Source organism: Danio rerio, chromosome 25, assembly GCF_052040795.2.
Source record: "Danio rerio strain M-AB ecotype USA chromosome 25, GRCz13ab, whole genome shotgun sequence".
NCBI classification, from domain to species: domain Eukaryota; kingdom Metazoa; phylum Chordata; class Actinopteri; order Cypriniformes; family Danionidae; genus Danio; species Danio rerio.
This window is the reverse complement of record NC_141045.1, coordinates 28,870,922-28,884,939: the sequence shown is the minus strand read 5'-3', so window position 1 is coordinate 28,884,939 and position 14,018 is coordinate 28,870,922. Positions and strand designations below refer to the sequence as shown.

The 14,018-nt window shown below is 36.2% G+C and overlaps 1 protein-coding gene across 2 annotated transcripts in view; it reads right to left on the bottom strand.

The window, feature by feature from the left end:
- Positions 1 to 7,369: 7,369 nt before the first annotated feature.
- Positions 7,370 to 14,018, bottom strand: part of dapk2b (death-associated protein kinase 2b) — a 158,272-nt gene continuing 151,623 nt past the window's right edge. Inside the window, exons 5-7 of one of the 2 annotated variants that reach the window (XM_087312399.1) lie at positions 8,765 to 8,860; positions 8,363 to 8,434; positions 7,370 to 8,139 (exon numbers count right to left, since the gene is read on the bottom strand). In XM_087312399.1, coding sequence (XP_087168525.1) covers positions 8,038 to 8,139; positions 8,363 to 8,434; positions 8,765 to 8,860 — 270 coding nt within the window. In that variant the 3' untranslated portion in view covers positions 7,370 to 8,037. The remainder of the gene's footprint in view (positions 8,140 to 8,362; positions 8,435 to 8,764; positions 8,861 to 14,018) is intronic. The other variant, XM_087312398.1, reaches the window with a different exon arrangement.

Sequence of the window (14,018 nt, the reverse complement as noted above, 5' to 3'; positions counted from 1 at the left end):
AAACTGAAATCAGTTTTTCAGTTTCAAAAGGTACCTTTTATAGCATCAATAATGTAGATTTTTATTTAGTTTAACAACAAAACATAAGTAAATAGTGCTATTTCAACGCTTGCTGCTTTAATGATGTTAAGTTGGTTTTATATTCACATTGGTTCATTTTTTTTAACATTGACAAACTGTGACGTGCTCACAGCAAGCTACTTTGAAAATTCTGTCTAAAATAGCATGCAAGTATGGCTACTAAGCCATAATAAGTGTAATTCCTTTAACCCACCTGATAACCACTAAGAATACAGTCTTTAAAACAAAGCGTGTGAGAGTGAGACCAGCAATCCCTGCATGTATGAAATATTGCACATTATGACAAGTTTTGCTACATAGCTGAAAATGTGCAAGGTATAAAACAGTTTTACATTCAGAATTGTAGTATTATAAAGTACTATAAGGTTTTCTAACTGGCGAATGACATGATCTAGTGGGTCTCTGTCATCTTTAATTTGTAAAATTTCAGGAGGCTTGGATGTGGATGGCAAAGCATTTAGGCAGATCACTTACTGCACCATTAAATGATTAAAATTTTATTTAATATATTTTTAAAGTTTGGGTGCATAAGGGGCTGATCACAATAAACATGCTTTTTGTGTTGAGAGGCACATCTTTTGAATGGTTTACTAACTACTATGAGTGTTTTGTGTACTGTGCACTTCCCAGGTTTTGCCATTGCGCGCTGTGTGCTCGCATTTGAAATAAAACTCAACCCTGAGTGGAAAAAACGTGTTACGTCAGTCGTGTATTTTTCATTCTTTAATCAAAATGTAAGCAGAGGCGGGGTTTCCATTCAGTTGATAGCTGTTTGTGTTGCCAAGACGACTTAGGAAAAATTTTGAAACCTATAGTTTTGATGATTTAGTGTACAACCAACGAACTATAATAATAATAATAAAAACTATTTATATATGAGCAATATCACGAGTAGCAGTGCGATGTGACGATATACAGCCACATCGCACTGCTACCAATGTGATATTGCATTTAACAATTCGTTTAACAGGTCGACAGCATAATTGTGTTTATAAAAAAGAAAATCAAACACAGAATCTAAAAACGCTTTTGTAAGAGAAACTACTTCTCCCATTTCTACATATCTGCAGTCACAACAGCAGACCCATTGCTAATTTACCAAAGTCACTTTACAGCTAATATTTGAATGATTCTCTGGCATAATGTCTAGAGAGATGACAAAACGTGATGATTTTGCTTACGTTTTAAAATTAGAAGGCTGAACGGCATGAAGTGCCATCAGTTTACATAGATTTCCCAGTATTTCACTGTTACAATCGTACTGTCACAGTAGTTGACCCCGAAAAAGCCAAAGTAAAGCAAACACTACCAGACTATGGTATACACAGCATCATACAAAAGAGAGAGAGAGATTAACTTAGAATGTCACTTACCTGTTTTAGAATTATTTGATCAGCTGTAGTTTAAAATTATGCTGTTTTTCTTATAAGGCTTATTATGCAGTCTCTGTCGCCATCTTGTGGATTAACATCGTCAAACATCTTCGCTCAATGCGCTGTCTCTCAGAAATTGTAAATATTTAAAATAAGTAATATCCTTATAAATAAACTGTATAGTTGAAATTTAAACAACTATATTCTTGACAAAAAAAGCCTCAAAAGTACATTATAATGTGCACAACTGTAATATGTAGTTTTCTCTGCTTGTCGCTGTATGTGGGCAGAGTAATACACAGGGGTAAAGGTTTAAGAGGCTGGACCGGTGCTGTTATTTGCAGAATATCGCACACCTACCAGCCAATCAGAATCAAGAATCAGACAGAACTGTTGTATATATATATATATATATGTATATATATATATATATATATATATATATATATATATATATATATATATATATATATATATATATATATATATATATATATATATATTCATTCATTTTCTTGTCGGCTTAGTCCCTTTATTAATCCAGAGTTGCCACAGCGGAATGAACCGCCAACTTATCCAGCAAGTTTTTACGCAGTGGATGCCCTTCCAGCTGCAACCCATCTCTGGGAAACATCCACACACACATTCACACACCCAAACACTCATACACTACGGACAATTTAGCCTACCCAATTCACCGCATGTCTTTGGACTTTGGGGAAACCGGAGCACCCGGACGAAACCCACGCAAAAGCAGGGAGAACATGCAAACTCCACACAGAAACGGCAACTGAGCCGAGGTTCGAACCAGCGACCTTCTTACTGTGCCACTGCAATGTTTTAAAATATATATTTTTTTAAATAAATGTTTTTTTTTTTTGCTTTAGACGGAGTTTGTTAATTTAATCATTTATATTGTTTTTTTACTGGTCATGTGATTGTGATAAATGTTGGCACGGCAGTTGCTTTAAAATTATGCTATATACCATAGGTTCCTGGAGGCCTGCAGCCCAGCAGAGTTTAGTTCCCACCCTGCTTTAACATTACATATAGATTTTTAACAAGCCTCAATTAGTTTAATCAGGTGTGTTTAATTAGAGTTAAAGCTTAAAGCCCCAGTCACACTGCACTATTCTCCCCATAGACTTCCATTCATACATACACGAATGCTGCAGACCAGAAATGCACTCTCATGCGACAAGTTGCGCAGATCGCTGCATTGGAATGTTTAAGCTTGGTGAAGTCTGACCTGCAAAATTGCATCATGTGATTGTATGAGACCAATCAAAGATAGAAAGAAATTTTTAAATATTTTTAAAATTGGACAGAAATTTTAAAATATTGAGCAATCGCTTTTCAGTCTGTATTTGTTTGCTGCTAAAACAATACATTTGTCTAAAGAATTTATGCTTTTTATTTTTAATAACAGTTAAGAATACTGAGTAATTTTAGGAACACTAATAACTATATATTACATACTATTTATGTGTATGCAGTATAATGCAGTGACTTGTAACATTAAATAAATTAACTGTAAGCAGTTTCCAGTTAGTTACCACGATTGCTCTATATTACAGTAATTAACTTGCAACACTGTTGCCAGTTACTTACTGTAGCCAAACGATTACAGTGAGTAGCTGGCAACAGTATTGCCAGTGTTCTACTGTAAAAAAAGCCTGGTAAGGTCTTACAGTGCACACATTTCTTACTTTAACATATCTAATACCCCCTCTGACTCGAAATAAACCATAATGTCAGGGTTTTTTGTGTTTTCTCTGTCTCCCTCTTGTGTCTGTTTATTTGTGTGCATTTACACTTGCTGTCTATTCCCTTGTTTCTTCATCCTCATTGCTCCCACTAGTTCTCCCTGTTTATTTGGCTATTAAATCTCCCCTTCTCCCTCATTCTGTGCTTGATAATTGTTTTGCCTCAGTAAGCTCTTTGAGCTACTCGTCCGACCTGCATCGGAGATTGTTAAGTCTTGTGAACCTCGTCTCGTCCTGTCTCAACCCATTTGTTGTTCGTCCCACTGTGCTTTGGCTCACCTCTACTCTGCCCACAGTCTGCGCTTGAGTGAAGCCAATCTATCTGCTTGTCTGTCTGAGGTCTGTCCTATTATATTTAACTGTTTTGCCAAGGAGCTTTTTATGTTCGACCAGTCCAGCATCGCCCAGAAGAAAGCCATGTACTTTGACTGCCTGTGTTCTAAAAGTTGCACTTAAGTGACTCTTTTTCATACTCCCTGAAGAGCTGAGTTTTTGTCCGCCTGAATTTAATAAACTTTGTTGAATTTCTCCCTTGCATTTGGGTCTCCTGATCACGACAAATATATACTGAGTTATTCAGTTTTTAAAACAGTATGAGATTAGGTTTGAGAAGCACTAAACAGATAATACTGTGCTTGCACAATTCAGCAGACAGTGAACCAAACACAAACAGTACATAAGTTTAAACATCGTAAAGGAATCTAAATCAGTGGATCATGCTTCAGTTGGGTTGCAAAACATAATTGTAAGAAACTTACAGATCATGGTTTTAACTGACTGAAATTATGATTACTGACTACATATTTTCGGTATGTTGAGTCCTAACATGGGAAGATTGTCACAAAAGATTTGGTTTGCATTAAAGATCTAAACCTCCCATGACTACTGTGTATTTAACCTCAAAAGCAGCCTTACACACATATTCAACTTAAGGCATCTTGTGGGCTGCTGTGTTTAATTTTGAGGATGGATTGATGGTAGTGAAAGTTCTTCACTTTCGCCAATCGGTGAAGTTTTTTTTTTTTACGCGCGCGTGCCATGCTCGTCTGGGGTCTCGATCGTGAAGCCAGTGCTGGAGTGGTCTCATATAGAGTAATTCGAGCGGCGTGAAGCGGCTGCGGATGCCATATGCCCCAGGAGCCTCTGAAATAGTTTCAGTGGGACCACTATTTTACTGTCGAGCTCTCTCAGACAGTACAGCATCAGCTGAGCGCGCTCTCCGGAGAGGCGCGCTGCCATGGTGACCGAGTACAGCTCCAGCCCGAGAGAAGAGATCCACTGCACGGGGGCGAGTTTGCTCTTTTCTCGGTTGTCCTGAAACCCCAACAGGTGGAAGTGGCGGAGCACTTTGACTCTGTGCATAATCAATAGCTCCGAGAGTAGGCAAAAATCAGCCAGTCGTCGAGATAATTAAGTATGCGGATGCCCGCGAGCCGAAAGGGCACTAATGCACCCTCCGCAGGCTTGATGAGGACCCACAGAGACAAAGAGAGCCCGAAGGGGAAGACTTTGTATTGCCAAGCTCCATCCTATAACGCAAACCGCAGAACTGACGGTGGCGGGGAAGAGTGGAGACATGGAAATACACGTCCTTCTGGTCTAAGGCTGCAGACCAACCCAGAGGACGAACGCACCGGAGGATACGCTTCTGCGTGAGCATTCTGAATGGCAGCTTGTGCAAACAGCGGTTCAAAACGCGCAGATCTAGGATTGGCCGTGACCCACCACTCTTTTGGGCACGATGAAGTGTGGGCTGTAAAACCCTCTCCATCTCGGCTGGAGGGAGTGGCTCGATTGCATCCTTCGCCAGGAGGACAGCAATCTCCTCTCGCAAGACAGGGGCGGACAGGGGGCTGACCCTAGTGAATACACACCCGTGAACTTTTGAGGCCATTTCACAAACTGAATAGCATAGCTGAGTCTGATTGTGTGTATGAGCCACCGCGAAGGGCTGGCCCACGCTAACCAGGCAGGCAGAGCTCTCGCTAATGGACTCATCGCTACAATCGCTAACGTACCAGCAGTGGGGCAGCGCGGGTCCCATGGAAGAGCTGGAGGTGAGAGATTTGCTCTCACTCCGCACCCGAGTTCCGGAGGGAAGGCTCGAGGGGTGGGAGAAAGGAGGCCGTCCTCCCAGCGGTCGTGAGCCACTGGCGAAACGCACCGAACCTGCAAGCTAGAAAGCATAGCGTCCCAGACTGGCAGATTTCGGGCTGTTACATCCGGGGAAGTGGAAAAGTGCTTTTTTATTGATGTTTTCATGGCAGTAAAAAGTGCCATTGGAAATGGGGCTCCTCTCGAAATGGAGAATGCTCTCGTTCGCTCGGAATCGCTGGATCACAGCAGGAGAAACCCTCATCGACTCGTTTAGAAAGTCTCTGAAGCGAAAAGGATAGCGAATGCTTGCTCCACCTGTGCTTATATGCGGAGTTAATTGGCAATGAAGCACACGTGCACAAGCTTACGCTGCCAATTCACTGGCATTCATTGGCCCGTTTCATACTCTTTCAGACAAGAGGCTTCTGAACCGAATCCTCCCATACATGGATTTTCTAAAATTAAATCCACTAATTGCATTGGAGTTCCCCACCCGAAGGGGAACAGTGGTCATGTGTCCTCTGACTACATTTCAAAAAATGTATCTTTGGTTGAGTTTTTCATTCATTTTCTTGTCGGTTTAGTCCCTTTATTAATCCGGGGTCGCCACAGTGGAATGAACCGCCAACTTATCCAGCAAGTTTTTTACGCAGCGGATGCCCTTCCAGCCGCAACCCATCTTTAGGAAACATCCACACACACACACGCATACACTACGGACAATTTAGCCTACCCAATTCTGAATCTTGCACTTAACAAATCCTTATTTAGAAAAAAAACTTTAATATTGAAACTAATAAAAGCTAAACTAAAACTAAGGAATTTAAAAAATATAAAAACTAGAAAATCTACCTCTAAATAAATAATAAGAACTAACTGAATTTGAAAACAAAAAGTCAAAACAAGATAAAATTTAAAACCAATAAAAAATCCAAAACTATTATAACCTTGTTATGATAAACAGAAGCTAGATTATTTAAAGCTCTTTAGGTAAGCAGCAATATTTTATAATCAATACAAAACAGGCAGCCAATGTAAGGAAGATAAAATTTGGGTGATGTACTCATATTTCCTTGAGTTGGTAAGAACTCTGGCAGCGGCATTTTGCACTAAGGTTTGATAATAGAGGATGCTAGAAACAGACCACTACAGTAATCCATCTTAGAAGTCATAAAAGCATGAAATAGCTTTTCTGCATCTGACATAAATAGCATGCTTCATAGTTCAGAGATATTTCTCAGATAAAAGAAGGCTATTTTGTGACATGGAATGTATGGTTTTCAAAATTAAGTTTCTGTCTAATAAAACACCCAGACCTTTTTGCAGTAAAGCCAATACAATGATATGCAAAAGTCCAGAAGATCAACCAGTGAATGACTGTGAGATAACCACACCACCGTTTTCAAATGTTTGTACTGCAGATCATCTATGCTAAAATGCATCACCAACTTTCCAAGTCAAAATATTGTCTTTAGCATTTTGGTGTGCTGAAGATGCCAGAGTAGAACAGGGAGTACATTTACATGTTAAAGTCGAAAAATAAATAATGAAACACCCGAAATTACATTAAACTCCAGAGGAATTGTGGATAGTGTGGTGTCAACATGTGTTATATGTAAAATTGGATCATAAAAGGAAAATTTAAAACGCAACTCATGTAAACACCTTAATTATTGTCTTATTCAAATTAAGGCAAATAATTTGATTGCTTATGTCCATGTAAACAGTCACTGTTAAGATTCATTAATCAAGTTCAATAAATCCAGCAATACATTCTGCCTGATACAAGCAGATTTCACTTTGCTACCAGAATAAGTCTATAATAGACACTTACATTAGATTATAAATGACCAAACAGTACCATTATTCCTATTTGTACACATTTTGTATAATAATAAAAAAAAATAACAGGAAGGCTAAAAAATTATGTATATTTTTGGTATCATAGCAATGTTTTAAGTATAATCCATCCCAGTAATAAATTTCCACCTTTTTTTTAAAAACGGAAGTGACTTCAGTAGCCACTCTATAAATAACAGAAGGATGTCCCTGTGCAATTGTTAAACTGAAAACCAGTTTGTTTATTATTAAGATAATACACAATAAAATAGTATGGCAGGAAATGTCAGCTGCAATATAAAGCAGCATAACAAGTTGTTTTGTACAGTTAAAAATAGCTGGATCAAAAGACACTGAAATCCAAAGACTATAAAATGCCACACCCACTGTTACAGTATGTGATGGACATGGTGGATAACATTTTGTTAACATTTAAACAGCAATACAAACAGTACCAATTTATGACCGAGGCAATAACTTAATACTCTACCAAAAGTATGATAAAGCTGCATTTTATCTACCTTTATTCTAACACGTTATGACATCAAAATGATTGCAATCTGATGTATGAAAATGATGTGTGAAGTTGTGGTGAATTTAGCAATATTTTTAAACATTTTTCCACATGTATAGGAAAATTATTTGACCACATACGAACTTCCTGATCTCACCTTATATAATGAATGAATTTCACCCCACAAAAATATAGTAAAATGTGATTACATCTTAAAAGAACCATCTGCACAACTAAACAATACTGTATAAAAAACATTACACAAACATCAAACATACACACATACTGTATTATCATACAGAAAAAAAATTATATATAAGCCTTGTGCAACTGACATTGTGATTAGTCAATGGTGTACCAAGGAATTTCAAGACGTGCTACTTCTCCTTCTGGTTTGGGGTCTCCTCAGCATCACCTCCTCCTCTTGATCACTCTCGCACTCTCTTTCAAACTTTATCTTGGGTTTGTCCTGTAAACCCAGACAAACATATTGACAGGAATTCCTGAAATGGTATTCAGTAGAAAGAAACATGCCCCTAAATAAGTGATGTTGGATATATCAGAGACAAAGCTATGCTTTTTAACAGGGCATATTACAAATCAATATTTCCTAGAGACGGGTGTCACTACTTCTAGAACCAGACATGTATCCTTGTTGGCAACCATATAATCAAACAAGGGTCATGCAATACCTGTTGGTTAGGGTGACCTTTTTTCATCATCCGTGTCAAGTGGTTGCAGAGGGTCACAATTCTAAAAGAAAACTTGAAATACAAATTAAATTTTTTTAGAGCAACTGTTTAAAGTTCGCGAACATAATGGAAAAAAAAAAGATTTAAAGAAACAAACAGGGGTTGGATAATGAAACTGAAACACTGACCAATTTAGTGTTGGAGGTTTCATGACTAAATTTGACCAGCCTGGTGGCCAATCTTCATTGATTGCACATTCCAATAGTAAGAGCAGAGTGTAAAGGTTTACTTAACAGACTAATAACACAGCTTTGCTTAAAATATTGCAATGCACACACCAATATGAGTGACATATCAGAGTTCAAAAGAAATCAAATGGTGTATTTCTTACAAATGGTGTACCTCTTGCTGGCACATCTGTGACCAATACAGCAAGTCTTTGTGATTTATCAAGAGCCACTGTATCCAGGGTAATGTCAGCATCCCACACAGGAGTAACTATGGATGCAAGAGGAAGCTGTCTGAATGGGACATCCGGGTGGATAACTTGGATTGTATTCAACTAACATGTATTGTATTCAAAAAACTTTAAACCTCAGCTGCCCAACTCACTGCAGAATTAAAAGTGCACTTAAACTTTGGTTTTCCACCAAAACTGTTGGTCAAGAGTTTTATAGGATCAATATACATGGCTGGGCTGCTATAGCCATATTTGGTCACTTATGCCAATGCCAAACATTGCCAAAATTATTGGCAAACTATTGCCAATGCCAAACATATATATATATATATATATATATATATATATATATATATATATATATATATATATATATATATATATATATCCATTGCATATAAAACATCCAAATACAACAAATAAATTTTTTTTCAGTTTGCAATCATTTATTATTATTATTATTATTATTATATATATATATATATATATATATATATATATATATATATATATATATATATATATATATTTTTTTTTTTTTTTTGGGCTTAGTCCCTTTATTAATCTGGGATCACCACAGCAACAACATCGATTCACTGTCATTCACACTCGCAGTACACTACGGACAATTTAGCCAACCAAATTCACCAATGGTTGGATGTCAAAGGGGTGCCCAAAGTGGTGCAACAAAGGTTTTGTAGACAATATGGGGTGGACAGTTTTTGGGGTATACCTGACCTGTTAAAAAGAGATGGTCTGCATCCCACTCGGACTGAAGCAGCTCTCCTCTCTAGTAATGTGGCATATAATCGTAGTGTTGGCATTTGACTAATTTGGGCCTAGGCCAGGGAGCAGACAGATTGGTTTAAGCAACCGTCTGCTAGTCTCCATTGTTTACCTAACTCAAATAATCTGCAGCACATAGAGCCACCTAGAAATAAGAACATAAAAACTGTGTCTGTTCCCTGAACATCTAAATATAAAAAAACTCCCAAACCCATTCAAAGGTGACAATTTAATTGATGTTCATGAAATAAAAAATAAAGCTAATCAAAAGATAAAACTTGGATTATTGAACATTAGATCACTTTTCTCTAAAACTCTTTTTGTTAATGATCTGATAACTGATTTATAGGTCTATCAAGTCATCTTTTATTTATAAATATGGTATACCGATAGCACTAAAAATCACGTTGTCGGTAATCTCCCTGATCTTTCTAATTTCCATAGCATGTTAGACATAGTTGCACTGTTACACTTTAAAAAGATTAGGGACAACAATCTGACACCATGGCACAATGAGCACACACATGCGTTAAAGAAAGCAGCACAGAAAATGGAAGGTATTTGGAAGAAATCAAAACCAGAGTTTTTTTTTTGTTTGGCCTGGAAAGAAAGTACACTTAACTTTAGAAAAGCTTTAAAGTCTGCCAGATCTGCTTATTTTTCAACTAAACTCTGATGTCATCGACTTTCACTTTCAGATTTAAAGGGCTAGCATTGCACCAGTCCCCCGTAAGTGGTTTAGTTTAAAAGTGTAGAATCTATATTTTATGCAGATATGCATCACTTTTTATTCTACTGTATAAAAGTTATTTACACTTAAATACACAGTATTTTGGATACCCGAGCTGGGTATTGAACATTAGTTCATTTTCATATGAGTTATAGATCAAATGAAAGCTCTTGTCTTTGCTCATACGCTTCTAGCATTCTTTTTGCTGAATTATATACACATATCAAACAGTTGTTGAATGAATTGAGGTGTCTCCATGGTGCAGAAGTGAAAAAGAAAATACATTTATGATCAATAAGCAGCCCCAGATAGCACAGACAACTGTCATCTCTTACCTTATGCTGTGCGCTTCAATCTTTTGATTGTGCCATTCTCCTCTGTTTTTGAGGTGATGTGCATAAGTAATCCTTTTATACATCTGATGTGGTCCAAACATAGTAAATTATGTTTGATCAAACAAAAGAATAGTGAAATATGAAAACAATGATCGATCCTTGTGGCTTGTATTGCACCTCTCATCTTTTGGAATACAATGACTTTTGCAAAGATTATGGTAGAGACTTTTTTCTTTTTTCCTATGATTACAGACATGTGCTGGAACCACCAAAATTAATTACAGCACCCTAGACCACATAGAGCCCACTTTCAATTTTTTATTTATAAAAAAATAAAAAAAGTTTTTTTTTTTAGAAGTTTATTATGACACAGTCAACATATACATATTTTTTAAAACATTTTCAGTAGTGTTTTATGAAATTTTAAAGTTTTTTTTTTTTTAATTATTCAATTTTTTGCATTTACAACTCTGCATGTGGATTTGGGAAACTTTTAATTTTGGGTAGGCAAAATCCAGGTGAAAATCCCAAAATAGCAGCAGAGTTTAACTGGTTAATAGAAGAAAATAAACACAACCCTATTTAACACAGTAGCCAATCTTACTAAAAACAAAGCAACAACATGCATTTCTCAACATCGCAGTAATGACTTTATGAACTTTGTCACATGCAACATTGATGATATTAGAGATGAAATTTGCACCATCAATCGCCCTCCTACAGCATCGTCCCAATTAGAGCACTTTAGAGCGTTAATGGATAAATTCGTCCAAGTCAACGTCTAGGATCCTATACCAACCAAATTATTAAAACAATTCTTTGCATAAGTTTTTGAACCTGTTCTTAACATTTTGAATTTATCCCTATTTTAGGATACAATCTTAAAACTTTGAAACTAACTGTCATTATGCCTCTTATTAAAAAAATGTGCCTCGACTTCAAACCTGCATTTTCTATCAAAGATACTAGAAAAATCTGCTCAACTATGTTTCTTCCTACAAAGAAACAATATTTATAAAAAATTCTGTATTTGGGGCATTGCAGAGCACAGAAACAGCACTCCTAAGAGTTACAAATGACCTCCTGTTGTCCGATTGTGATTGCATTTCTCTTTTAGTGTTATTGGGAAACTGCAGCGCTGCATTTGATACAATCGATCATAATATTCTCCTTGATAGGCTTTAAAATTATGTTGGTATTACATAAACTTTGGCCTGGTTCAGGTCTTATCTATCTTTTATCATACAGATTAAAAGTACACTGTAGAGTACCACAAGACTCAGTTCTTGGACCCTTACTGTTCATACTATATATGCTACCGCTAGGTGATATCATTAAAAAAACATGGAGCTTCCACTTTTATGCTGGTGAAACACAACTTAATATTTCCTCTCAACCTGTTAACTTGTACGAATTTACGAAATTAACAGATTGTATAGCTGATATTAAAAATTGGATGACTAAAAACTTCTTATTGCTAAATTCAGATAAAACTGAGGTATTGCCTATTGGACCCAAAGACCTCACATGCAAAAACCTAGAACACTGTCTAATCCTTGATGGATTCTTAGTTCATTCCACATCTTCGGTCAAAAATTTGGGGGGGATTTTTGCTAGCAACCTGCCATTTGAAGGCCAGTTTTCAAGTCTCTGTAAAACTGCATTTTTCATCTTAACAATGTTGCCAAACTTAGACACATGCTATCAATGTCTGATGTGGAAAAGCTTATTTATGCTTTTATGACCTCTTGATTAGATTATTATAATGCGTTTCTAGGTGGTTGCCCCGCTGGCCTAATTAACAAACTTTAGCTAGTTTAAAATGCAGCTGGAAGAGTGCTTTCTAGAACAAAGAAATATAATCATATTACTCCAGTTTTTTCATCATTGCATTGGCTCCCTATTAAATAGTGTATAAATTGTAAAATTTTAAAAGATTACATACAAAACCCTGAAAGGCTTAGCACCCCAGTATTTCAGGTGGCTCCAAGTGTATTATAGCCCCTCACATCCACTACGCTCTATTAATTGTGGACAATTGATTATTCCCAGACTATCAAAATCAACTGTAGATGGTAGATCTTTCTCTTCTCTGGCACCTAAACTCTGGAACAGCCTTCCTAGCACAGTTCGGGAACAGACACAATCTGTCAGTTAAACACTAGACTAAAGACACTTTGCATTAGCATACACATAAAACACAAAAGCTATTAAAATCCAAATCCTCTAAAGAAGTGGTTCTCAAACTTTTTCCATCAAGTACCTCCTCAAAAAAAAATTGTAAATACCACCATAATGAGCAGTGTTGAAATACAGTACCGTAGTAAGCTCAATAAAGCCGCTACAGCTCTAAACAGTTCAAAATGTGTCAGATTGATTCCTATTATTGAGAATATTTATTATTGTCAGCCAATTTAAACAATATAAATAGTCTTAACGTTAGCATTGGACTGTGCTTATATTTAAAAAAATAATAGAAACAAAAAACTAAAATCGTCAACATTGTGCTTTTAAAAGCAACATTGTGCTTTTAAAAGTTAAAAATTGTAGGTTACTGTTCTTAAAAAGAAAAAAAGTGCTGTACTTAAATGTAAAATATTAACATATAGTTGCCAATTCATCAACACCTGGAAATGTTGCCTGTACCTCAGAAATATAGGCTATGTCACACAATAAATGTTATTATATGTTAGCGCTTGCACGACTACTGGTTTCTGCTAATCGATTTCTTTTCAAAACAATACTACCCGTGGTTCGAGCTACTAGTTAAAAAGACAAAAAGAAATCATTTTCAATACATGTTATAAATTCATAGCCGAATGCATTGATTTCATAGCGCTAACATAAACTGTCAAAACATTATATTAGCCTACTTTGTTACAGAGTAATATAAAAATAAAAAGCTGCACGCAACATTGTCATTTAACATCTGCATCAAGCTTGCGGTTTACTCATGTTCTCCCTGTAATACTTTAAGTTATTAAAGTAAATTTATTATTTTTCAGCCGTAATAAGAACTAAGTAAAACTTAATTGTCAAACTAGTTTGGAAAGATAAAAATAGTTCTCGTCAACAATACAGCTGAACCACAAAATAATAATAATAATAATAAATAAATTAATAAAATTGCCTAAATCAAAAAATAATAAAACTAATTAAAAGATTAATAAAATTATTCTGAGCTAGGCTAAATCTCATTCAATCATTTAATTTCTACTACGTTTCAACAGTTACTAAAATAACAAAATGAACGAATATAAATACTTCAACTGGCCTGAAGATTATGCAAATGATCATGTGCGCGCAAGTAATAGTCTGTTATACAACAAGTAGTCTGATTTTAAA